This window comes from Dryobates pubescens, chromosome 20, assembly GCF_014839835.1.
Source record: "Dryobates pubescens isolate bDryPub1 chromosome 20, bDryPub1.pri, whole genome shotgun sequence".
NCBI classification, from domain to species: domain Eukaryota; kingdom Metazoa; phylum Chordata; class Aves; order Piciformes; family Picidae; genus Dryobates; species Dryobates pubescens.
Window position 1 is genome coordinate 2,560,658 of NC_071631.1, and position 25,554 is coordinate 2,586,211.

At 63.5% G+C, this 25,554-nt stretch overlaps 1 protein-coding gene across 8 annotated transcripts in view; it reads left to right on the top strand.

Moving 5' to 3' along the window:
* The first annotated feature begins 799 nt into the window (after positions 1–799).
* Positions 800–25,554, top strand: part of ADGRB2 (adhesion G protein-coupled receptor B2) — a 34,680-nt gene continuing 9,925 nt past the window's right edge. For 2 of the 8 annotated variants that reach the window (XM_054170450.1, XM_054170451.1), the window contains exons 1-14: positions 925–1,020; positions 9,385–10,177; positions 17,349–17,432; positions 18,402–18,461; positions 18,919–19,083; positions 20,853–21,017; positions 22,254–22,418; positions 23,321–23,485; positions 23,571–23,672; positions 23,895–24,001; positions 24,448–24,642; positions 24,745–24,813; positions 24,924–25,032; positions 25,106–25,252. In XM_054170450.1, coding sequence (XP_054026425.1) covers positions 9,400–10,177; positions 17,349–17,432; positions 18,402–18,461; positions 18,919–19,083; positions 20,853–21,017; positions 22,254–22,418; positions 23,321–23,485; positions 23,571–23,672; positions 23,895–24,001; positions 24,448–24,642; positions 24,745–24,813; positions 24,924–25,032; positions 25,106–25,252 — 2,311 coding nt within the window. In that variant the 5' untranslated portion in view covers positions 925–1,020; positions 9,385–9,399. Of the gene's footprint in view, positions 1,021–9,384; positions 10,178–17,348; positions 17,433–18,401; positions 18,462–18,918; positions 19,084–20,852; positions 21,018–22,253; positions 22,419–23,320; positions 23,486–23,570; positions 23,673–23,894; positions 24,002–24,447; positions 24,643–24,744; positions 24,814–24,923; positions 25,033–25,105; positions 25,253–25,554 lie in introns of all 8 variants that reach the window. The other 6 variants (XM_054170454.1, XM_054170457.1, XM_054170456.1 and 3 more) reach the window with 6 other exon arrangements.

Sequence of the window (25,554 nt, forward strand, 5' to 3'; positions counted from 1 at the left end):
GCTGCTCTTGGTCCCCCATGTGCCACCAAGATGCTTCAGTTTCTCCTGCCTGTGCATGGCCTTCAGGTGGGACCCCACAGCCCTGCAGCACCCCTCCAAAACCCAGCTGTGACTCTGGGACTCTGCCAACACCCCACTCGTGCCATGGGGCACCCCACACCTCCCCACCGCATGCCTGGACAACACACAGTGCCACGGCCTGCACACAGTGAGCAGCATGTGGGTCCTGCACTAGGGTGTGCCAGGCACTGGTGTGTGCCATGTGCTGGGTTGTGCCATGCACTGGAACGTGCCACGTGCAGGGATGTGCCATGCACTGGTGTGTGGCACTCACTGGGGTGTGCCACGCACACGAGTGTGCACCCCACAGCCCCCACCAGCCTGCACACCCACGCTGCCCACCCCAGCACGGCCCCCCCACTTGTGCACACACGTGAATCACCACCAAACTGTGCTCACACGTGTGCAAGCACCCCCCACCTTCTCACCCCCCTGCTTGGCCCCCACTCGTGTGCGTGTGCAGACCCCATCCACTCGTGTCCAACCCCGTCCACCTCTGCAGCATCCCGGGGGTCACCTTCCCCCCCCTGCCTTCTCCCCGTGCAGCAGCGAAGGCTGAGGGGTGGGGGGGTAGGAGCCCAACACCCACGCCCCTCTCATTTCCCCCCCCTCCCCGCCGCCCCCGGCCCCGCCGCCGCGCAGGCTCCCCGCCATGCCCGGTGCTGTCACACCGCCCCGTTCCCGGCGCATGCAGCAAGTGCCCGAGTCGTGCGCGCCCCCGTCGCCGCCGCCTCCTGCCGCCGCCGCCGCCGCCGTCGCCACTACCACCGGGGCCCGGGCGCGCCGCGTTCCCGCTCCCGGCCCCGCGCGTCTCCGCGCTCCCCGGGGCGCGCCCGGGCACCGGCAGCTGCCGCCGCCGCCGCTCCTGCCGCCGCCGCCGCTCCTGCCGCCGCTGCCGCCGCCGCCGCTCGGGGATGGCCGCGCCGCGCCGGGGCTACACGGGCTGCTGACGGAGCGCAGGTAAGGGCGGCGGTGGCGGTGGCCCCCCCTACCCCTTCCCGGTTTACCGACACCTCCACGGTGGACCGGGGCACCGACCTCCCCTCATTTCCCTTCTTTCCACCCCCCCCAACCTTTCCCCCCCGACCCTTCCTTATCTTCTTTCCCGGTGCACCGAGCTCCGGTGCTCTCCCCCCCTCGCCGCCTCCCCCCTCATCTCCACGGCGCAGCGGGGGCGGCAGCTCGCTGGGGATGCGGGATGCGGCGGCCGGTGCTACCGGTTGGCAGAGCCCCGGTTCCGCTGTGCCTCACACTGACAACCCCCCCTTCACCCCCCCTCCCTCCCCCGCCACCTCCCTCCCCTGCTTCCTCTCCGCCACCCCCGGCCAACTTTCCTGCCCCGGCAACGGGGCTACAGAAGCTGGCGAGTTGCAGGCGCGTCCCGGTACCGGGGGGGTTCCCGGTGCTCGGTGCGGTCAGTGGCAGCCCTGGGGCGGCCCCGGCCCTCCCTGGAAGTTGCGCGGGGCTGCGGCGGCGGGGCGGGCTCGGCACCGGGCATGCCCGGGGCTTGCCGGTTAGCCCTCTAGTGCTGCCGTACCCTCTCAGCCTGCCGGTCCTCCTCCGGGGCTGCCGGTTACCTTCTCGGGCTGCCGGTCCTCCTCCGCGGCTGTCGGTTACCTTCTCGGGCTGCCGGTCCTCCTCCGCGGCTGTCGGTTACCCTCTTGGATGCTGATCTCCGGTGCTGCCTGTCCCCCCTCCCAGGGCTCCCGGTCCTCCTCCGAAGCTGCCGGTTACCACCGAGGGCTCCCAGTTTCCCCACTACCCACCCCCGGTGCTGCCTGTCCACCCGATGGCACCGGTAGCCCGAAGGTGAAGGGGCTGGACGCGTGTCGGTGGGCACATGTGTGTGGCTGGGCACATGTGTGGCGCCCTGGTGTGTCATACGGCAAGGCCACGGGCGTCTGGCTGCGCGCTGGCACTGCTGCCAGCCGCGGCGTGGGCACATGTGTGCCGCTAGCCTGGCACGCCTGGGTGCCTTGGGGAGTGGGTCACCCCACACGGGCACTGCCTGGCCCCATGCCGTCACCACGGGGAATGGGCACGCACCGGGAGGTGTGGGCAGCATGTTGGCAGAGCCCTGGCAGCACGCAGGTTCTGCAGCTCTCCCCTGCGTGGGGCTTTGTCTGGGGCCAGCGTGGAAGGCTGCAGGGACCCCGCCGTGGCACGGGCTGAGATGCTGGGGGGTGTGGGGAGGACGACAACCAGCGATCCCCAGGTGCCCATGGGTGTACAGCGAGGGGCACACACGCGGGCACCCAGCGGGTGCTGGCACGGGGCACGTGCAGCGTGCAGGTGGTAGCCGGATTTGGGGGGGCTGGGGGGGGGGGGGGACGGGGACCAGCAGGGATGCTGCTTCTCTTCCCGGGGGCCCTGCAAGCCTTGGGGTCCATGGTGGGAGCTGTGCCACGTGTGTGCCCACCCATGTGCCCACGCAGGTCACTTGTTGCAGCACGGGGAGGTTTCTCTGCAGCCCAGAGCTGGCGTGGGGGGGGCGACGGGACGTGAGGGGGGGGATGGGGGGGGGTGCGTGTGCTCCGTGCCCGCCTGCTCAGTGCTGGGGGCTGGCACAGCACAGCCTGTGAACCACCCTTTGCTTTTCTAGGTCATGGCACTGCTGCCTCTGCTCCGTGGTGCCAGGCAGACAGGGCCGCCGGTGACGTGGGGAAGTGCCCCCCTCGGGGGGACTGGGCTGGGTGGTGGCAGAGGATCTGCTCAGGGTTTGTGGCCCATGGCTGTGGCATGCCTGGAGCCGGTGGCACCGGGTTGGAGCTGGTAGCCCTGGGTTGGCACCGAGCTGTGCTGCTTTGACTGGGTTTGTGGCACAGAATCTGCTTGGGATTTCTGGCTGATGGCTGTGGCACGTGTGGAGCTGGTAGCACCGGGTTGGAGCTGGCAGCACTGGGTTGGCACCGAGCTGTGCTGCTTTGGCTGGGTTGTGGCACGGAGTCTGGGCAGGGTTTCTGGCTGCTGGCTTTGGTGGGTGTGGAGCTGGTGGCACCCTGGTGGCACCATGCTGATTTGGTGGGTCCCAAATGACCTTTGGGGTGATTATTTGGCACCAGCCTCTCCCCACCTTGTTGAAGGTGGCAGTGGCTGAGCCGAGGAGGGCTCATGGGGAGGGATCTGGCTCACCGGGCTCACACTGGGTGCCCATGGGGCGGAGCGGGGTTGGCACAGCTGTCGTCACCGTCACCATCGCCTGGCTGCTCTCCAGCTGCTCTCACCAGGGACTCTCAGTGCCCCCTTTCCCAGCGGGGTTTGTTACCAGTGGCACGGGCGCTGGCGGGCTGGTGGATGCTGGAGTTGGCCATGGGGCAGTGCCAGCTCCCCCAGCCTGGCAGCGGCTCCTCTTTGAGGTCTGCCCGGCTGCTCGTCAAGCCTTGTCACCAGAGCCTGCTTTGATCCAAGGAATCTGCAAGAAGCCAGGATCCTACAAATTTGGTCTGTGCTGGAGGGAAAATGGATACGGAGCTGGCACCGTGGGTGGCTTGCTTGCCAACCGGCAGCTGCGTGGCAGAGGTGCTCCAGCGCCAGCTGGGACATGCTGCCTGCTCTCCGTGGCTGCCTCCAGCTCTTCTCGATGCCTCCAAGGTCCTCCAGCAGTGCAGCTCCTCTGCCCAGCACGACGCTTCTGCCGTGTCAGTGCTGGGTACAGTGCCAGGCTCTTCCTGGAGGGCTGTGGTGGGCATCTGTGCTGCGAAGAGCCCTGCTAGGGCACCGAGCTCCTGTGCGCGGCAGATTGGTTTTTCCTCACCTGGACTGTTCCCATCGCTGCCCAGTCCCTGTGCTCCAGGCTGGATGGGGGCTCCAAGATGGGCTCTCCATGCCCCCTGTGCCCAGAGGAGGATGGCACTTGGACAGACAGACCAACCGCAGGACAAGCCACCAGCGCTGGTCCAGCCCCCACTCAGCCCTCGTGGCTGGGCTGCTGCGATGCCTCGATGCTGCTCCCCAGGATTTTGGACTGAGGCCCTGCAAACTCACTTCCCACCACGGAGCTGTCCTCTACCAGGGGCAGGGCTGGCCCTGGGCCACCCCTCTTGGTTGCCAAAAGTCAGAAGCTCCGTAGCTCCTCGGTGCTCGTGAGGGCCATCCTGTGCCCCCCTGCCCTCGCCCCGTCTGTTCCTTCCTGATGTCCTCCAAGAGTGGGATGGAGCCAGGTTCCTCCTTCTCCTCGGGGTACCTCGGAGGCTCCTGGGTGGATCCAGGGCTGGCTGAGACCGTGGCTTACAGAAACACCCGTCAGCCGTGAGCTGCCACCCTCCTGCTGCCACCCCTGCCCCTTGGACCCAGCTTTGGAACCCTCCTGGGGCTCTCGGCCCTCCGTCCTTTTGCTGCACGGTGCCAGGGCAGGACGGAGCTGATGGAGGGAGAGGGAGCCACATCCCAGCGACACAGAAACCGCTCAGAAGCAGCCATGGAAGAGCAGCAGGAGCATCCACAGCTGCAGGTGCCCTGCTGCTGGGTCGGGGGGCTCGCCTCCAGGAACCCTCCCCCTCCCCAGCCACGGAAGAGGGTGGGGAAGCACAGACTGTTCCGTGGCAGCGTAATCCCTAATCCCAGGGGAGATTTCACTCTGCTGTCTCTCGGCCCTGCTCTTAGAGTGGAGTTTTACCAACAGCAGTTAAGTAAAATAAATAAAAAGGCCTCTGCTTGCCAGTGCCAGCGAGGCTGAGCCAGTGACTGGCAAAGCAGCACCATTAATTACAGCTCGGCGCTGCTGCCAGCCTGCCTGCTTCGGGAAAGGGGGTGGCAGCACGCCGGGGAAGCTGGCAGGGAGAGGGGGACAACGGGGTGGGGGACGTGGAAGCCTTGAGAGGAGGAAGTGTGGCCCTGGGCACCGAGGGCTTGTGCTGTGGCAGGTGGAAGTGGCAGAGATCCCCTGCTGAGTGCCTGTGTGTGCATGTCCGTGCCCATGCCTGGCAGGGAGATGTGGTTTGGAGGGGGAAGTGGGGGCGGGAGGAAAGAGGAGGGCAAGGGGTGGGTGTGTGGCAGCATCAAGAGGAGGAGATGTGGTGCTGGGCACCGAGGGGTTGTGCTGCGGCAGGTGGAAGCGGCAGAGATCCCCTGCTGAGTGCCCGTGTGTGTGGGGAGCACACAGGTCCGTGCCCATGCCTGGCAGGGAGATGTGGTTTGGAGGGGAGGCTGAGGGGCAGATGGGGTGCAGGGTGGTGGGGGGACATAGGAATGTTGAGAGGAAGAAATGTGGCACTGGGCACCGAGGGAATGTGCTGTGGCAGGTGGAAGTGGCACGGGTACCCTGCTCCCTGCTGAGTGCCTGTGTGTGCATGTCCGTGCCCATGCCTGGCAGGGAGATGTGCTTTTGAGGGCAAGCTGTGTGGGAGAGGGGCACAACGGGGTGGTGGGCGAGGTGGGAGCCTCGAGAGGAGGAAATGCTGTGCTGGGCACCGAGGGGTTGTGCCACAGCAGTTGGAAGGGGCACAGATACCCTGCTGAGTGCCCGTGTGTGCACACATGTGAACACACATGTGCATGCACATGCTGGGCATGGAGCCAGGATTGTGAGGGCTGTGAAGCTGTTCCAGTGGTGCCCACGGTGCTCATTAGCTGCTGGAGAGGCTGTTGGTGCTGCTGGGGTCCCTCATGCCGGGGGGGGGGCAGGGGCAGAGCGGGGACAGAGGTGGCTTTGAAGTTGCCCGGATGCCTTTAAGCCGTGAGAGAAGATCCTGGGAGCTGGAGGGTTGTGGATTCTCCTGGATTTTAAGAGCTCACTCATCGTGGTGCTTTGCTCACCAGCATCCCCTCTGGATGTGTTCCCGCGGGATGGAGCCCGTTTGATGGCTGCCTGGCCGTGCTGCCGGCCAGCCTGCTCCTGCCCAGTCGCTGCTGTCTTTCAGGAGGGGGCGAGGCCATTCCCACCGCGGTTCGACGCTCAGAACTTCCTCGTCCCTTCCTTACCCTCATACCCCGGTTCCAGGCTATCCTTGTGGTAGGAATTCTGATGGATTGTGCGTTTTCCAGAGCCTATTAAAGGCACAGTGGTGGGTTAAAAAGCGTGTCCCTCAAAGCCCAAATCTCCTTTACTCTGCTATTAATCGTTTCTTCACATTATTAATGCCAAGGGGGTTTAGTGCTGCCTGGTTAAGCACTTTTTCTGGGGGGGGGTGGGGGTGGGGGTGGGCTGGTTGGTTGTTTCTGGCTTTGCCTGGCTGGAGAGAGAGGTGTCCATGGCAGAGCAGGAGCCTGATGATCCAAAGCTGGTCCCTACCATGCTGGGAGGATGGAGCTGGAGCAGTTCCATGCCGAAATCCCCATTCAAGGCCAAGCATCATCAGGGAAACAACCTGTGAGTGCGGCGTGAGCAGGGCTGGCCTGGAGCGGTGCCCTCCTCCCACCGTGCCACAGCTGCTGGGGCGGGACAGGGGAGCCCTAGCCAGAGCCTGCCCGTTGCTGGGGCCAGAAGGGACATGGTGGCAGTGATGGAGAGGGGATCAGCGGCAGTGATGGAGAGGGATCCCGCGCCGGTTGCTGAGGGGGTGTCGCTTCCCAGCTCGGTGGTGGCTCTTTAAAAGCCTTAATTAAAAGCCCTCCCCCTCCCCTGCACACAAAGGCGAATGGAAGGGGCTGGAGCAGCTTCCTGCGGTGGGCAAATGTGCCAGCCGTGTTCTGGGTGCCAGCCCCATCCTATACTCCCACAGCAGCCCAGCAAGGTGGCTGGGGCCACCAGCATCTCACCCCACCCCACCTCCCCATCCACAGGCTCTGCTGGCAGTGCCAGGATGCAGACACTGGTGCCAGGTGGTTTCTTCTGCATGGCCCAAGGCTGGTTTGGAGGGGTGGTGGGCAGCAGGACCGTGCCCTGGCACCCTGGGGAGGCTGGGCTCAGCCTGGCTGGAGCACGAGGATGGTGACACTGCAGGGTGCTGTGCCAGGTACGGGGTGAGGCTGGCCCCTCCTTGTGCCACTCAGCAGCTCCTGCTGGGTGACTCGGTGCCCCAGATGTTAAAGATCTTCTCAGGCCCAGCTTGCAGCTCAGTGAAATATTTTCACTGCAGCAGCAACAGCAAACGCTGCAGGGAGCAGAGCTGGTGCCGAGCGAGCTGTAGCAGAGCCGAGCTGCTCCTCACAAGCCCTGGCCTTCAGCAGCAGCTCTGGCACAGCACCGGGCCCCCTGGCACCCACCAGCCCCAACCCTGGTGGCTTTTCTGGGGGTAGGGGGGAAGCTCCCCGCGGTCCAGAGAACTTGGGTCTCGTGTGGTGTTTTGCTTAAAAGATGAGGAGCAGCAGCAGGCTGCCTGCTTGTGCCCATCCCACCCAGCCTGCCTGCAGCCAGTTTTCCCCGGTGGAATGCTGGAAGGCACGCTGGGCACGGGCAGGGCAGGGCCCGTGGGGGGTGGACGGGGATGGATGGTGCTGCTGGAGCGTCCCTCCTCCCTGCACCCGGGCGAGGGAAGCAAGCACCATCTTGTGTCCCTGCCAGGCTGCGGGAGCCCCAGGAGCTCGCTGCAGAGCAGCAGCACGTCCCTGCCTGACCTCCTCCTCTCCTCTCCTCTCCTCCTCTTCCTCCTCCTCCTTCTCCTTCCCCCATCTCTGCCCCTCCTGCAGCAGCAGAGGGCTGTGACTTTTTGGGGGGACCTCGAGGTCCTTGTTGGGTGCTTGAGGAGCATCAGGAGGGGATGCTTACAGGGCTCCTCGGTCTGGTTGCCCCTTGCCTTCCTGCTGCTGCTTCTGCCATGGCTGGGGGAAGGGGAGGGAGGGGGGGAAGGGGAGGAGGGGCTCCTGTTGAATCCCGCGGGGTCTCCCGGGGTGGCAGTGGCTGCAGGGAAGTGGGAGGTTTCTTTTTGCCCCAGATTTCCCCGCTTACACTGGGGGGAGGGTCTTGCCCGGATCCAGCTGCAGGTCTGGCTGCTCCATCCCAGCCCCTTTCTGGCCATGCCTGCGTGGTGCTGGCGGGGGCCAGCTGCCGGCACCGAGCCCCCCGCGCTGCCAGGGCGGCAGGAGCCGGTGCCAGCCTGTTGCATGAGAACTGGGTTATTTTTAGCTCTCTAATGTGCCCGTGGTGGCTTCAGCGCAGGCTCAGCCACAGCTCAGGCTCCTTCCTCGATGAGCAGGGGGATGCCCCAGCACCAAAGCCTTGGCCAGGGGCGATTTGGAAGCAGGAGATGGAGATGGGCATCCTTGTGTCGTGCCAGGCACTCGAGTCCCACACATGGCTGGGATGGAGAGGAGTGGGCAGCTGGGGCGTTTTGGAAAGCAACCTCCGGGCTGGCATCCATCACCTGCAGCCACCTCCTGAGTGCCCTTTGACACTGGAACCGGCTGCCCAGGGAGGCTGTGGATGCCCCCTCCCTGAAGTTCCAAGGCCAGGCTGGATGAGGCTTTGAGCAACCTGGGCTGGTGGGAGGTGTCCCTGCCCACGGCAGGGGGGGTTGGAACTGGATGATCTTTAAGGTCCCTTCCAACCCAACCCACTCTGTGCTCTTATTCCTTGGGGGGGGGGGTGTACCCCTTTGCCACCGCTGCCCTGGCACAGGCTGGTTTGGCAGAGTGGTGCCAACACGTGTGAGGTGGCCTCAGCCTCTGTAGAGCCACGCTCCAGTCCCACTTAACAAGGCCTCCTCCTGCATTATTTCATTAATGAGTTATTAAAAAGCCATCCACGGCGACGCTGCTGCGGCCCCGGCGTGGTGCCCGAGCAAGATGTACCTTAATGATTGCATGCCCTGTGCCAGGCTCTCACAGCAGCTGGGGGTGACAGCAGCGTGCTGGTGGGGTGCCCATGTACCCCAGCACATCGTTCTGGGCTGCTCTGCTGAGCGACCAGCCTGTACCCACCGTGCCTGGGGCACCGGCAGCAGCTAGGAAGGGCTTTACAGCCCCCACCTGGGCAGAAGCTGTGGCTGGTGGCTCCGTGCCCAGGTTGTGCCTGGTTGGCTCTGGTGGGTGAGCTGAGGGCAGGGGGAGTTTCTGGGGGGGGGGGAGTGCCAATTGAAGGGTGGGTGCTGGGCCTCTGCTGGGGTGGTTTTGGGGTGCTGTCCCCAGCTCAGGGGGTGTCTCGGTCCAGCCTGGGAGACAGGGCAGGGGGTCTCTGTGGCAGGGGGATGACAGCTGTGAGGTGGGAGCTGGGTCTCTGCTCTGGTGGCTATGGGGTGCAGACCCCTTGGCACACCTTGGGGGCAGGGCAGGGGGCTCTGATGGTTGTCCCCTTCCTGCTGGGGACATGGATCAGCTGGGGTGGTGCTTCCATACTGACTGGGCTCGGTGTAGGGTGCTGGCCCCACTGTGCCAGCTGCAGCACGGTGAGGATCCCGCAGTGGGGTGCCTCCTGGTGAGCATCTGTCTGTCTGTCTGCCTGTCCCCCAGGGCAAATGCCATAGGATGACCGCTGCTGGTCCCCTCTTACTGGCTGTGATATCTTCTGTCCTGTGGCTCACGCGGGGCTTCGACCCAGCTCCCAGCGCCTGCTCCGCTCTGGCCTCCGGCGTCCTCTACGGCTCCTTCTCCCTCAAGGACCTCTTCCCCACCATCTCCTCCGGCTGCTCCTGGACCCTGGAGAACCCCGACCCCACCAAGTACTCTCTCTACCTCCGCTTCAACCGGGAGGAGCAGGTCTGCACCCACTTCTCGCCCATGGTGCTGCCGCTCGACCACTACCTGGCCAACTACACCTGCGACCCCCGCGGCGAGGCTGCCAGCCCCTCCCCTGCCCGCCAGCGACCGGAGGAGGAGGAGGAGGAGGAGGAAGCCGAGCTGGAGCTGTGTGAAGGTGCCGGACCCTTCACCTTCCTCCACTTCGACAAGAACTTCGTGCAGCTTTGCTTGGCGGCCGAGCCCGAGGCCGCCCCCCGCCTGCTGGCCCCCCAGGCCCTGGAATTCCGTTTCGTGGAGGTGCTGCTGATCAACAACAACAACTCCAGCCAGTTCACCTGCAGCGTGCTGTGCCGCTGGCTGGAGGAGTGCCTGCAGGCTCCCGGGGCCCGGCGCTGTGGTTTCACCCACGCTGGCTGCAGCTGCCAGGCGGAGAGCCCCCCGGCACCCCGCCGCAACGCCACCCGGCACGGTGCCCGCACGCCAGCCCCGCCGCCCGCCGACTGCTGCCCGCCCGACCTGCATTCCGCGAATGCCAACGACTTGGACCTGCCCGAGGTCCCATACGGTGAGTGTGGGGGAGGCCGGGGGGACTCCCAGAGGTAGACCCTCCCCCTGCTCGTCTGGGTGCTTCCCAGGGGAGCTGTGCATGGAGGAGGGTGCCATGGATGAATCCTGCTCATTCGTGCTCCCCAGGGCAGGAGGGCACAACCCAGGTGCTGTGCATGGAGCAGGGAGGCTGGCATGGATGAATCTTGCCCATGCTTGCTCCCTGGAGAAGAAAGGTGTAAATTGAGTGCTGTGCATGGAGCAGGGAGGCTGTGCAAGGGATGAATCCTGCCCATTCATAGTCCCCCAGGGCAGGAGGGTACAACCCAGGTGCTGTGCATGGGGCAGGGAGGCTGTGCAAGGGATGAATCCTGCCCATTCATTGTCCCCCAGGGCAGGAGGGCACAACCCAGGTGCTGTGCATGGAGGAGGGAGGCTGTGCAAGGGATGAATCCTGCCTGTGGGACAGAAGGGCACAAACTGGGTACTGTGCATGGAGCTGGGAAGCCACACGAAGGGCAAATCCTTTGCATACTCCAGCTCTGGGCACACCTCTCCTGAGCAGTGCCCTCGCTGAGTGGAGCTGAGCTCAGGCTCTGTTAGCATCGCTCCCGCTGTGCCCGCCCCGGCTGTTTGCCACGGCTGCCCTGGCACAGCCCCCACGGCCCCGAGGCCTCGCTCCCTGGCACAGGGCTGCTGCTCTGGGCAAGAGGCAGGAGCTGGAGCCTTGTCACTCTGCATTGGTGGAGACGTGGGAAACAATTTGCAGGTAAAATGACCCTTTCCTGTGGCAAATTACCCTTGACTGCTGCAGCCTGGGCACTTGGTATTCCAGGCAGGCTGGCACAGCACGGGCACGGCCGCGCTGGTAACCAGGCGGAATGGAGCCATTTGCTCCGTGTGGCATCACAGGAGCCCTGAGAGAAGAGAAAGCAGCCTGCACCCTGGCCATGAGGCTGCCCCTGGCTGGGAGACACCTCCCCAGGCAGTCCCCTGGCTAGGAGATACCTCCCCAGGCAGTCCCCTGGCTAGGAGATACCTTCAGAGCAATCCCATGGATAGGAGGCACCTCCCCAGACAGTCCCCTGGCTAGGAGATACCTCCCCAGGCAGTCCCCTGGCTAGGAGATACCTTCAGAGCAATCCCATGGATAGGAGGCACCTCCCCAGGCAGTCCCCTGGCTAGGAGATACCTCCCCAGGCAGTCCCCTGGCTAGGAGATACCTTCAGAGCAATCCCATGGATAGGAGGCACCTCCCCAGACAGTCCCCTGGCTAGGAGATACCTCCCCAGGCAATCCTCTGGCTGGGAGACACCTCCCCAGGCAGTCCCCTGGCTAGGAGACACCTCCCCAGGCAGTCCCCTGGCTGGGAGATGCCTCCCCAAGCAGTCCCCTGGCTAGCAGACAACTCCCCAAGCAGTCCCCTGGCTGGGAGATGCCTCCCCAGGCAGTCCCCTGGCTAGGAGACACCTCCCCAAGCAGTCCCCTGGCTAGGAGACACCTCCCCAAGCAGTCCCCTGGCTAGCAGGCATCTCCCCAGGCAGTCCCCTGGCTAGGAGACACCTCCCCAAGCAGTCCCCTGGCTAGCAGACACCTCCCCAAGCAGTCCCCTGGTTGGAGACACCTCCCCAAGCAGTCCCCTGGCTGGGAGATGCCTCCCCAGGCAACCCCTTCACCCATGAGGCATCTCCGTGGAGCCCGGTGAGGGGATGCAGGGCTTTGTGGGCACATGTGGCCAGATGTTTTGCTTCCCCCCTCCCCCCCCCAACTGCCAGGCCTGGGTGAGGAGCAATCCCCCTCTGAGCTGCGTGAGAGGCTTTCTCTGGCAGATTAGGTGGTGCTGATGGGCTGTGGGTGTCGGGATAATTTCATTGGGCTTTAGCCTTCCTTCCAGGAGCTAAATGTCATTATGGGCAGATCCCCCGAGTAAATCCCCTGGTCTGTTACAGCTGCAGGGTTACAAATCTCCTCAGCCTGAGGGGAGCTGCTTGAGCTGATTTGATTTGATTGTTTTAGGGGTTTTTTTTTCCCCCCACTCCTCCTCCCCCTCTCCCCATCCTCTTTAATTGCAACTCCACGCTGATGGTTGAGAGCTCGGTGCCAGGCTCAGGTGCCATGCCCAAGGTCCTAGAACCATAGGATCACAGAATCCAGGGGTTGGAAGTGACCTCCAGAAGATCCTTGAGTCCAACCCCCCTGGCCAAAGCAGGATCACCCAGGAACACATCCAGATGGGGCTTGAAAAGTCTCCAGAGAGAAGAGGCTCCACAAGCTCTCCGGGCAGGGGTGCTGCAGGGGTTGGCACTCATCCTGTGCTGAGGTTGCTGGGGGGCAGTGGGTGCTGGGGGTTGCAGGATGCTCTATCACCTTGCTTCTAGCTCTTGGGGATGTGGTTCAATGGCCATGGTGGCCTTGGGCTGATGGTTGGCCTCGATGATCTTAGAGATTGGAGGTTAGGTTGAGACTGGGGAGCAGGAAGAAATTCTTGACAGTGAGGGTGGGGAGACCCTGGAACAGGCTGCCCAGGGAGGTTGTGGATGTTCCCTTCCTGGAGGTGCTCAGGGACAGGCTGGATGAGGCCTGGAGAAGCCTGGGCTGGTGGGAGGTGTCCCTGCCCGTGGCAGGGGGGTTGGAACTGAATGATCTTTAAGGTCATCCAACCCAACCCATCCTGTGAATCTTCTCTAACCAATTCTGTGATGATTCTTGGGGGGTGTGTGTATGTTTCTGTCATCCCCATGGCTGCTTTGCCAAGCATGGCTCAAAGGGAGGATGCTGGAGGGGCGAGGAGTGGGGGGAGTGCCCCTGCAGAGCTGGCACACTCGGGCACCACCAGCTGCAGCAGGCAGAGCACAAACTCCTGCTCCTTCCCCAGATTGCATTTGACATTCCATTAAAACCTGGAAGCACCCAGGGGGTCCGTGTTATTGCAGTGCTGGAGTCAGGAGGGGAAGGTGCAGCCCCCGTGCCAGCGCAGCCCCCACGGCAGCGCAGCCTCCCCGCCGCCACCCCCCGGCCCTGGGCCATTTCCCGCGCCGCCAGTGCCGTGCCACGGGGCTGGAGCACAGAGCTGCCTCCATGGCAACAGGGGCAGGCAGGGGGGGATCCTGGGCTCCCACCTGGCCTCCCCCCAGCACCCCTCGGGGTGGAGAATGGTGGCTTTCAGGGTGGCAGGCAGGGCTGGGGGGCTGAATGGCGCCTGTGAGCCGAGGCTTGGCGGGCACCCAGCGCTGATCTCAGCGGCTCTCCTCCTCCGCCGCAGCCACGCAGGGGCTGGCACCAGCCCAGCAGCTCCCCAGGGCCTCCCTGCTCCCACCCGTGACGGTGTCCCCGCTCCCTGCCCTTGTCCCCACGCCTGGGGGCGGGGGGTGGTCGGGAAGACGCAGCCCCGCTGCGGTGCGGGGTGCAGTCCACACGGGGGGAAGGCCCTGCTGGGGGCCTGGGTGGGGGCTGGGGCTTTGTGGGGTGGCACTGGGGAGGGGGTAGACCTCTGCAGCTGTGGGGCTGAGCAGCTCCAGCTCTGGGCTGCATTTGCCCTTGGTTTAGGAGGTAACTCCTCAATCCCATGGCTAGGAGACACCTCCCCAGGCAATCCCATGGCTAGGAGACACCACCCCAAGAAGTCCCATGGCTAGGAGATACCTCCCCAGGCAATCCCATGGCTAGGAGACACCTCCCTAAGCAGTCCCATGGCTAGGAGACACCTCCCTAAGCAGTCCCATGGCTACGAGACACCTCCCCAGGCAATCCCATGGCTGGGAGACACCTCCCCAGGCAATCCCATGGCTGGGAGATACCTCCCCAGGCAATCCCATGGCTAGGAGATACCTCCCTAGGCAATCCCATGGCTGGGAGATACCTCCCCAGGCAATCCCATGGCTGGGAGATACCTCCCCAGGCAGTCCCATGGCTAGGAGATACCTCCCCAGGCAATCCCATGGCTGGGAGATACCTCCCTAGGCAATCCCCTGGCTGGGAGATACCTCCCCAGGCAGTCCCATGGCTAGGAGATACCTCCCCAGGCAGTCCCATGGCTAGGAGATACCTCCCCAGGCAATCCCATGGCTGGGAGATACCTCCCCAGGCAATCCCATGGCTAGGAGATACCTCCCTAGGCAATCTCATGGCTGGGAGATACCTCCCCAGGCAATCCCATGGCTGGGAGATACCTCCCCAGGCAATCCCATGGCTGGGAGATACCTCCCCAGGCAATCCCATGGCTAGGAGATACCTCCCCAGGCAATCCCATGGCTAGGAGATACCTCCCTAGGCAATCCCCTGGCTGGGAGATACCTCCCCAGGCAATCCCATGGCTAGGAGATACCTCCCTAAGCAATCCCATGGCTAGGAGACACCTCCCCAGGCAATCCCATGGCTAGGAGATACCTCCCCAGGCAGTCCCCTGGCACTACCATGGGCTACCTGTCCCCTTGCCCCAAACCTATCGACCTCTAACCCCCAGGGAGGTGATGGTGGGAGAGAGCCATGGCTCGAGGGGCCACAGCTGGCCTTGGGGGTCATCCTGGGCTTCCCAGAGAGGTCTCTTCCATCCCAGTGCCTTCTATGATTCCCAGAAGGATCCTTCTGCCCTCGCAGCCCAGCAGCCCGGGTGGGGTGCGGGGGTGCCGGGGGTGCCCTGGAGCAGGCGTGGGTGGCAGTGCTGGGCATGGCTGCCCCAGGGTGACAGGTGGGGATTTAGTGCTCTCTGCAGGAAATTGAATTTGGTGTCTCTGTTGAACACAGCCCTGGAGAGCAGCCTCATAGATCCTCAGGATTTATGGCTCCCCCCAGGCGCTCGCCGTGCCGTCTGTAATTCTGCCTCGCTGCTCGTGCCAGCCAGGGTGACCCCACGGGGATCTCGGTGCCATGGCCGGACAGACCCCACCCCAGGGCAGCCCCTTGGCAGCCCCTGAGTGCCCCTGTCCCCCTCCACTGCCCGTGGAGAGGAGCTGAGGGTGAGTGGTGGTGATAGAATCCTAGAATCAACCAGGTTGGAAGAGAGAGTCTCACAGAATCACCAAGGTTGGAAGAGACCTCGAGGATCATCCAGCCCAAGCTGTCACCACAGACCTCATGGCAAGACCATGGCACCAAGTGCCACATCCAATCCCCTCCTGAACACCTCCAGGGCTGGGGACTCCACCACCTCCCTGGGCAGCACATCCCAATGATGAACGACTCGCTCAGTGAAGAACTTTCTCCTCACCTCGAGTCTAAACCTCCCCTGGCACAGCTTGAGACTGTGCCCTCTTGTTCTGGTGCTGGTTGCCTGGGAGAAGAGACCAACCCCCACCTGGCTACAACCACCTTTCAGGTAGTTGTAGAGAGCAATGAGGTCTCCCCTGAGCCTCCTCTTCTGCAGGCTAAGCAGCCCCAGCTCCCTCAGCCTCTCCTCCCAGGGCTGTGCTCCAGACCTCAGAGATCATCAAGTCCCAACCTGTCACATGGTACCTAACACCTCCTGACAACTAAACCAGGAGGAGCCCAGGCAGGGCACACTCCTGGGCAGGGGTCATGCCAGCTTGAAGGCACAAGCTGGCAAATTCAGGTCTGGTTCATGGCACCAAGTGCCAGCGTGGGCAGCAGCCCCTGCCTGAGGCTTGTGCACCACCTCTGTGGGTTCAATGGGAGCTGCAGCATGCCCGAGGCATGGCTGGGCACTCCCCTTCCAATGCCAAGTGTCCCCAAGTCACCTCTCCTCTGTTCCTTGGGGACATCACTGTGCTTGGCTGGCACTGCCAGGGCAGCTTAGCACGGTGCCGTTCCTGGTTCCCGTCCTGGCTGGCACGGCACGGAGGTGCCCATGGTATTTCTGGGGAGCTGAGTGCCCAGGGTGGCACTGGTGGTGCCCAGAGAGGAGTATGGGAGGCCAGGGAAGGTGCCCCCCCCCGGGCTGTGCCCACAGCCACACCTCCCTCCAGGCCCTCCACATGCCAGTTAATTTCACGCCAAGTGCTCTTGATGGATCTCTTGTTATTTTTGGTGAGCAGAGCCATAAATTTGTGCCACCTCACTGCAGCAAGCTGTTAGCTGGGGACAGGAGAGCACCTCTGCCCAGCACAGCGCTGGGCATGGGCACCCAGCTGCACCAGGGCCGTGGCAGCCTGGGCTGTGCTCCAGCTGCAGCCCCTGAGCAGCTCCAGCTGCTCCCCTGGGGGAGCTGTGATGCCTCTGGGGGCTCTCTGAGTGTTCTCAGCCACCCTCAACCATCTCCAGCCCTTGGGGATGCCAGTGAGGGCATTCCTACTGCCCTCCTGCAATGGCCCTTGACCCCCAGTGGGCTCTTCAGTTCAAGAGGGAGGGACAGGGATCTACTGGAGAGAGCCCAAGGGAGGGCTACAAGGATGCTGAAGGGACTGCAGCACTGCCTGGGGAGGGGAGGCTGAGAGCCCTGGGGCTGTTCAGGCTGGAGAAGACTGAGAGGGGGTTTAATAAATGTTTACAGATATCTGAGGGGCAGGGGTCAGGAAGGAGGGAACAGGCTCTGCTCAGCTGCACCCTGGGATAGGACAAGGGGCAATGGAGAGAAACTCCAGCACAGGAGGTTCCACCTCAACATGAGGAGGAACTTCTTCGCTGTGAGGTTCACAGAGCCCTGGAGCAGGCTGCCCAGAGAGGCTGTGGAGCCTCCTGCTCTGGATGCTTTCAAGCCCCATCTGGATGTGCTCCTGTGTGACCTGTGCTGGATTCTATGGCCCTGCTCTGGCAGGGGGTTGGACTCGGTGATCTTTGATGGAGTGGAGTGGAATGGAGTGGAGTGGAATGGAGTGGAGTGGAATGGAATGGAATGGAATGGAATGGAATGGAATGGAATGGAATAGAATAGAACAGAATAGAATAGAATAGAATTGAATTGAATTGAATTGACCAGGTTGGAAAAGACCTTCAAGATCATCCAGTCCAACCTATCACCCAACACCACCTAATCAACTCAACCATGGCACTGAATGCCTCATCCAGGCTCTCCCTAAACACCTCCAGTGATGGTGACTCCACCACCTCCCTGGGCAGCACATCCCAGTGGCCAATCTCTCTTTCTTCTGTGAAGAACTTTTTCCTATCATCCAGCCTGCACCTCCCCTGGCACAGCCTGAGACTGTGAACCCCTTCCAACCCCTAACATCCTATGGTCCTGTGAACTCCACCCCTGCCCCCATTCCCGGTCTAACCACAGCCCTTCTCTCTTCTAGGCAATGGGGTGGAGGAGAACCAGAAGGTGAAAACGCAGTGGCCGCGCTCTGCAGATGAGCCAGGGGTCTACATGGCTCAGACAGGTAGCAGCACTGCCTTGGCACGGGGACAGGCACAGCAGGCTGGTGGCTCTGGGGCTGAGGAGCCTTCCTTTGGGCAGGGCTGATGGAGACAGAGTGATTCCTTTCTCCTCCCTGCCCGTGGCCCGACTTTAATTTGCTCCATTTATATATTTTTTCCTTTACACCTTCCTCTGAGGGCTGTAAAGCAAGAAAAAAGAAGGAGAAGAAAAAAAATCCATTAATTGTTTCCTTCAAATGTATTTATTTGGCAAATCCATCTGGGTAATTTGAGCTGCTGCTCCCCCCCCCCCCCTCCTCTCCTCCCCACCACCCCTGATTTATGGTCGGAGGGCTCAGAGGCGAGCGAGAGATGGATGAGTCCCAGCGCTGGGAGAGGAGCTCTGCTCCCTGTGCCTGGCATTCAGATCTCCTCCTGGGGACTCACAGTGGGTCCTGCCCCACGGGGAGCTGCTAGGCAGAGCATGAGGTGACCCCAGAAGTGACTGATCCAGCCCTGGGGTGCCTGTGTGCCGCGGAGCAGCCCGTGGGGTGTTGTCACCTCGGTGAGAAGCTTGCTCCAGAGTCTGTGTCCTGCCTGACTCCAGGACAAATCGTCCTCTTTGGAGCCCTCCTTCGTGTGCTCCTCTTTAATTTAAACTGATGGCCTCTGCTTCTGGCCTGTCCAATAGCTTCAGAGACATCATCAAGCTTAATAAGAGCTGGGTTGTTGTAAATGTCAATGCTGGGCCCGGGTGGGGAGAGGGAGCTGTGCTGGGCTGCCCGCGCTGCCCGCACCGCCAGGGCTGGATGCCAGCCCTGCGCCGGCTGTGATCCTGCACCCTGATCCCTCTCCATGTCCTGGGGTTGGAGGGCAGCATGGGGTCCTTCACCCTGTTTGTGTCCTCAGTGTCATCTCAGTGTCACCACAGCAGCTTGTCCTCATCTCTGCCCTCCCGGGTGCTGCCTGGCTGCTTTCCCATCCCTCTGCAGGGTCTCCCCTCTTGGAACCTTCCTCTTTCCTCCCAGGGTTGGATGCCAGCCCTGTGCCAGGTGTGATTCTGCATCCCAACCCCTTCTCCATGTCCGGGGGCTGGAGGGCAGCGTGGGGTCCTTCACCCTGTTTGTGTCCTCAATGTCATCTCAGTGTCACCACAGCAGCTTGTCCTCGTCTCTGCTCTCCCGGGTGCTGCCCGGCTGCTTTCCCATCCCTCTGCAGGGTCTCCATTCATGGAAGCTTCTCCATCCCACCCTGGACTGGATTCTATCCCTGTGCCAGGTGTGATCCTGCACCCCAGCCCCTTCTCCATGCACTGTTCAGCACACCATGGAGTCTTTCCCCCCACTTCCATCCTCGGCGTCATCGCATTGTCACCGCAGCTCCTTGTCCTCATCTCTGCGCTCCCAGGCGCTGCCTGGCCGCTTTGGGGAGGGGTCTCCGCTCACGGGACCTTCCCTGTCCCACTCCTGCCGGGCAGTCCCCTCCTCTCAGGGGCCGTGTCTCTCGCAGGGGACCCGGCAGCGGAGGAGTGGTCGCAGTGGAGCGTCTGCTCCCTGACGTGCGGTCAGGGCTCGCAGGTGCGGACTCGCTCCTGCGTCTCCTCGCCCTACGGGACGCTGTGCAGCGGACTGCTCCGGGAGACACGCACCTGCAACAACACCGCCACCTGCCCAGGTACGGGGGCACAGCGGGACAGCAGCGGGGCTGGCTGCCAGCCGAGCAGCTGGGGGGGATGGGGACAGTGGGCACCTGCGTGACTGGGGGGTCTCTGTCGTGGAAAAAAAAGTCTTGTCCGTCCTGTGTTGGGCTGCTCTGAGCCTTCTTTGGCATCCCTCCGTCACTGATCCATAGAATGGGTTGGGTTGGAAGGCATCTTAAAGATCATCTAAAGATCATCGAGGTCCAAGCCCCCTGCCATGGGCAGGGACACCTCCCACCAGCCCAGGTTGCTCATCCTCCTCCAACCTGGCTTTGAGCACCTCTGAACACCTCCAGGGAGGGGGCATCCACAGCTTCCCTGGGCAACCTGTTCCAGTGTCTCACCACCCTCAGCTCACCTTTCTGGCTCTCCCAGCTCTGTGGGAGCTTCAAGCTTTGGGCTGGTCAACCTGGAGAAGAGAAGGCTCGGAGGAGACCTTTTGGTGGCCTTTCAGGACTCAAAGGGGACAATAAAAAAGCTGGGGACAGACTTTTGAGCAGGGCCTGTTGTGGCAGGACAAGGGGTGATGGTTTGAACTAAAAGAGGCAGATGCAAACTGGAAAGAAGGAAGAAATGTTTGACACTGAGAGTGGTGAGAGCCTGGCCCAGGTTGCCCAGAGAGGTGGGAGATGCCCCATCCCTGGCACCATTCCAGGTCAGGTTGTTTGGGGATCTGAGCAACCTGCTCTAGTTGGGGATGTCCCTGCTGACTGCAGGGGGGTTGGACTGAGTGAGCTTTGGAGGCCCCTTGAACCCAAACCAGCCTGGGATTCTGTGAAACCAGTGTGGGGCATCTGGAATGGGTGTCCCTGTGCCCCATGCCCCATCACTGGTGCTGCTGGGGGGATCTGCCTTGGGAGCAGCTCAGCTGGCAGCCCATCTCCATCCTCCCTCCCAGTAAACTCAAGGTGTCTCCAGTGTGTCTCCAAGGTTTTGTACTGGGGAAAAAGGGAGGGGTGGAACCTGTGCTGGGGACTTGGAGCTAGGCAGCTGCCTGGTCTGGTGTGGTGGTGTGGAGTCCCTGTTCATGCAGGGCAGGAAAGGACCAAGCTGCTCTGCACTTCGAGGCTGGTCACAGGCAGGAGTGGGCAGGCAGGATGCTGGGGGTTGTCTCTGTGTCATGCACTGAGTTGTTTGTCCTTGCTGGTGTCTGTTCATCTCCCCTGGGACACTGGGGATCAGTGGAAGGGCTTTGGAGTGCTGCAGAGGCAGCTGGGTGCTGTGTCTAAGCCTGGGATGTTCTGGGGGCGGTTTGCACCCCCAAAACTTGTGTGTGCCCTCTGTACCAGGGGCTCCAGGGGCATGGCAGGACACGGAGGAGCATCCTTTGGGATGCTTGTGTGCCCCACAGGTGCCTGTTGCCTTCTTGTGCGAGTTGAGCTGCTGTGGGTGTGATGTGGGTGCGGGGTGGCCGTGCCTGGTGTGTTGGCATAGGCTGGGGTGAGCTGGGCTGTGCGTGGGCATGCGCCGCTGGTGCCGGGACCCCCAACGGGGAGGCTGGAGCAGGACAGGGAGCTGCAGCAGCACCAAAGCCTTGGAGTTCATGCCCAGGAGCCATGCTGGGACAGGCAGTGCTGGTGGGACACGAAGGGGAGCAAGGGGACCGTGCCCGGCTCTGCCATGGTGCCCCGGGGACACGAGAGGTCTGCGATGACCAGGACCCCTCAGTGCCAGGAGGAGGAGGATGAGGCTGGGGCCCCGCGGGGCCGGGAGGTGCAGCGATGGGTGCTGTGCTGTGTTGCAGCTCACGGCGCGTGGGAGGAGTGGTCCCCGTGGAGCCTGTGCTCGGTGACCTGCGGGCGAGGGGCCAGGACCAGGACGCGGCGGTGCGTGGCCCCGCGGCGCGGAGGGAAAGCCTGCGAGGGCCCCGAGCTGCAGGTCAAGCCCTGCAATATCGCGAGCTGCCCGGGTCAGTACTTCCCTCTCCCCTGCTCCTCCTTCCCCTTGGCAATGCCAGGAGACGGCGCTGGCCGAGAGCCAGAACCACGCTCCTGGCGCGGGGCTGGGATGGGTGGCACCGCCATGGGGACCTGGGCCGGCCCATGGGTGCTGTGACATGGGGTGCACCCTCCTGTCCCTGCTGGAAACCCAGATCAGCTCTGGGTTTCTCTGAAAACCAGTCAGCTCTGTTGGCCTCGGTGGGGGACCTGAGCCATTGCCATGGGCAAGGGTGACCAACTGGGGACCAGAGAGGAGCCAGCTCCTTCCCTCCCCACCTTCTGGGGCTGATTGTCCCCAGTGAGCACAGCGCTGGTGCCAGGGTGGCAGAGGGACATCGTGGGACATTGGGGAGCTGGCTGCAGGGGTTCACTGCAGGGTCTGTCTGTGCACGAGTGGCAGCACATCGCCGTCCCTTCCTCCTGTGTGCCAGGGGTGGCTGTGGCAATGGTTGTGTCGGGGCTGGCATACCCGTGGGGAGAGGCTGGCAGTGGTCTGGGAGCAGCAGGGACATAAGAGCCCTCTCTGCAGCAGCTCCATCAGAGCCATGCCACCCACGGCAGCCCTGTGGAGTTGCTACCGGAGCTCACAGCAGCTCCTTCCCCTCCTGTCCTGGCTGAGGTTTGCTGGGGAGGAATGCTGGATCTGAAGGGTTTGGTGGAGAGTGATGCCAGGGCTGCTGGTTTTGGCATGGAGTGATATCAGGCCTGCTAGGCTTGGTGAGGGCACTGCCAAGGCTGCTGGGTTTGACGGAGAACAGTGCCAGGGCTGCTGGTTTTGGTGGAAAGCAATGCCAGGCAGTGCTGCTGGCTTTGGTGGAGAGTGGTGCCAGGGCTGATGGGTTTGGCAGAGATTGATGCCAGGTCTGCTGGCTTTGTTGGGAAGCAATGCCAGGTCTGCTGGTTTTGGCAGGGATTGATACCAAATCTGCTGAAGTCCCAGGGCTGTGCCCTGCCACGGGGCAGGATGTTGCAGTGCAGCCAGGCTGTAGGAGCATCCTCTCAGGTGACAGTGGTGGTGACAGTCCCTTTTGTCCAGGTCGGGACTCGGTGCCCTCTGTTGAGGCTGGCACGGCAGCAGCCGACAGATCCCTAGGGCTGGACCCGTTGCACGGAGCAGCCGCCGGGGGTGGCAGGGAGCTGTGGCCGGGCGGCCGAGGGGCCGCCGGTCGGTGCGGGGCTGACTCCCCTCTCGCTTGTCCCCGCAGTGGAAGGGCAGTGGCTGGAGTGGGGCCCCTGGAGCCGCTGCTCCGTCACCTGCGCCAACGGCACCCAGCAGCGGACGCGCAAGTGCAGCGTCTCAGCCCAGGGCTGGGCCGAGTGCCGCGGGGCCCACGCCGACGCCCGGGACTGCTCCAACCCCTCCTGTCCCAGTAAGGACCCGCGCGATGGGTTTGGGAGGGGGGGGCAAAGGGGGGAGACGAAGGGAAGATGGGGAGGCCACAGGTGCCGCTGGCACGACCCGTCGGTGTGTGGCACGTTGGCACCCGGCCCAGCCGTACAGCCGCTGCGGTGTCACCGCCGGTGACGCCCAGGGTGCTCGGCAGCCCCATCCGCTGCCGGTTACCGGGGGAGCAGGAGCCACCCGGGGTGGTGCCAGGGATCAGCAGCCGCCCAGCTCGTGTCGGTTGCTCCTGCCGGGGACGTTGCAGTTGGAGGAGGCAGGGATTTGTCCTGTGCCCTCATTCCTGTGCCCTCACCCTGGTGGCCTCACCCTTGTGTTACACTGAAGGGACCTGGTGGCTGCAGGTCCTGGCGTGCTTCGGGTGTGTGATCTCTCGTGAGTGTGATCTCTCGTGAGTGTGATCTCTCGTGAGTGCACAAGGGGCAGCTTGTGGGGCTGGCACTGGGGGCACACTGGGCACGAGGGTAGTCAGGCCAAAGGACCTGGGGGCACAGTGGGCACGGGGGTAGTCAGACCCCGTCCTCATCCTGTCCTTCAACATCATCTTCATCCCGTCCTTCAACCCCGTCCTCGTCTGCTCCTTCTACCCCATGTGCTGTGCTGGTTGCAGGTGTGGAGGGAGGTGATGGCTGTGCCGTGGCTGCCACAGCAGCCATGCTCCCAAGGGTGTCCTTGGGCTGCTGGTGGGCAGTGGCCAGCTGGCTGCCCGGGGGGCACTGGTCTCGTCTGAGTGAGGTTTCGATCATGGCTCTGCGGATTCCGTACCCCTCGGGGCTCGCCACCTGCGACGCGGGGAGCAACCCATCCCTGCCCCGCCGGGTGCAGCTCACCCTGCCAAGGTGGGCATCCCACGGTGTCCCCATCCCACAGCCGACAGCAAGTGGGGTCCCTGGAACCACTGGAGCCTCTGCTCCAAGACCTGCGACACCGGCTGGCAGCGGCGCTTCCGCATGTGCGAGGGCACCGGCATGCAGGGCTACCCCTGCGAGGGCACGGGCGAGGAGGTGAAGACCTGCAACGAGAAGAAGTGCCCAGGTATGGGGCACCCCCACACCCTCTGGTGCCCATCACCCTGCGTCCAGGCTGTGTCTCACCCCCCTCTTCTCACCCCCACCACCAGCCTACCACGAGATGTGCAAGGATGAGTACGTCATGCTGATGACCTGGAAGAAGACAGCTGCTGGGGAGATCATCTACAACAAATGCCCCCCCAATGCCACGGGTGAGGGGCATGGAGACAGCACCCCCAAGCCCCACCATGCCCTGGAGCAGGGCAGGGGGTGGTGGGTGGCACTGGAGTGCTGGGAGGTGGTTCTCGTGCCATCATTGAACTGGATTCTCTGGCACAGGGCAGGGGGTGCTGGGTGGCACTGGGGTGCTGGGTGGCACTGGGGTGCTGGGAGGTGGTTCTCCTGCCAATGCTGAACTGGATTCTCTGGCACAGGGTCTGCCAGCCGCCGGTGCCTGCTGAGCCCCCACGGAGTTGCCTACTGGGGTGTGCCCAGCTTCGCCCGCTGCATCTCCCACGAGTACCGATACTTGCATCTCTCAGTAGGTGCCCGCTCTGGCGTGGACCCCTCCCCCTGCCCTCCCCTCCCCAGTTCTGGGGGTCTGCCACATCCCTGGGCTGGGAAAGCCAGCAGCTGCCCCCCGTCACCAGCTGGCTACCACATGGGGAAACGGGGGAAGAGCTCCCTGGGCAGGGATGGGAAAGGGGACCCCATCCTGGAGCTGGGGTTGGGGACACCTTGGTCTGAGCTCTGCTCCTGTGTCCTAGGGAAATGGCTGGGACGGGAAGGACCCCCCTGGGACCCTCTTCTCCCACTGCTTCCCTAAAAACCTCCCCCAGACTCCCATGTCCCTAATTAATACAATTAGCTTTGCATTGACCCCACTGCCCTGCTCCTGGGGCATGGTGAAGGAGCTGGGGCCAGGGAGCGGTGCTGGGGAGGGGGTGCGGGTGGCTGAGTGACACTGCTGTCCCCACCCTGTCCAAGCTGCGGGAGCACCTGGCCAAGGGGCAGCGGCTGCTGGCAGGAGAGGGCATGTCACAGGTGGTGAGGAGCCTCCTGGAGCTCATGGCCCGCAAGACCTACTACAGCGGGGACCTGCTCTTCTCGGTGGAGATCCTGCGCAACGTCACCGACACCTTCAAGAGGGCCACCTACACCCCGTCCTCCGAGGACGTGCAGGTAGCGGCCGGGGGCTGGGGGACGGCGAGGGACGCTTCCGGGGGAGGCGGCGGCGGCGGTCGGTCCCCGGAGCCCAGCCCCCGCTGAGCCCTGTCCCCGCAGCGCTTCTTCCAGGTGGTGAGCTACATGGTGGACGCGGAGAACCGGGACAAGTGGGAGGATGCCCAACAGGTGAGCGGCACAGGGTGTGAGCCCTGGGTGGGTTGGGTGGGGGGCGGCCGGGACGTCCCCAGCCGCGGGGGCGCATCCCGACAGCTGCAGAGCTGCTCCCTCGCCCGCAGGTCTCGCCGGGCTCCGTGCACCTGATGAAGGTGGTGGAGGACTTCATCCATCTGGTGGGGAACGCGCTGAAGGCCTTCCAGAGCTCCCTCATCGTCACCGACAACCTGGGTGAGCGGCGGGGTGGGCACGGGGCTGTGGCGGGCACGGGGACCGGCCGGTGATGCCCGCTCTGCCCTGGCAGTGATCAGCATCCAGAGGGAGCCTGTCTCCGCCGTCTCCAGCGACATCAACTTCCCCATGAAGGGGCGGCGGGGCATGAAGGACTGGGCCAGGAGCTCCGAGGACAAACTCTTCATCCCCAGGGAGGTGCTGAGCCTCGCCTCGGCTGGTGAGGCTGGGCTGGGCACAGCTGGGAGGGGGAACGTGTGTGTGGGCACAGCTGGCAGTGTGTGCACGTCTGGGAGCGTGCAGGGGTGTGCACGTCTGGGAGCGGGAGCTTGTGTGTGCACATCTGGCAGTGCACATCTGGCAGTGCGAGTGTGCACATCCGGCCTCCTGCCAGCCCAGGTGTGTGCCCGCCCACGCGTGCCATGCCTGTGTCAGGGGTGGGGTCCCTGTGCCCTCAGGGGTGTTGGGGACCAGCTTGTGGGCTCTGCCCCCCACGCCTGCGCTGGCTCACGGCCCTGCTGC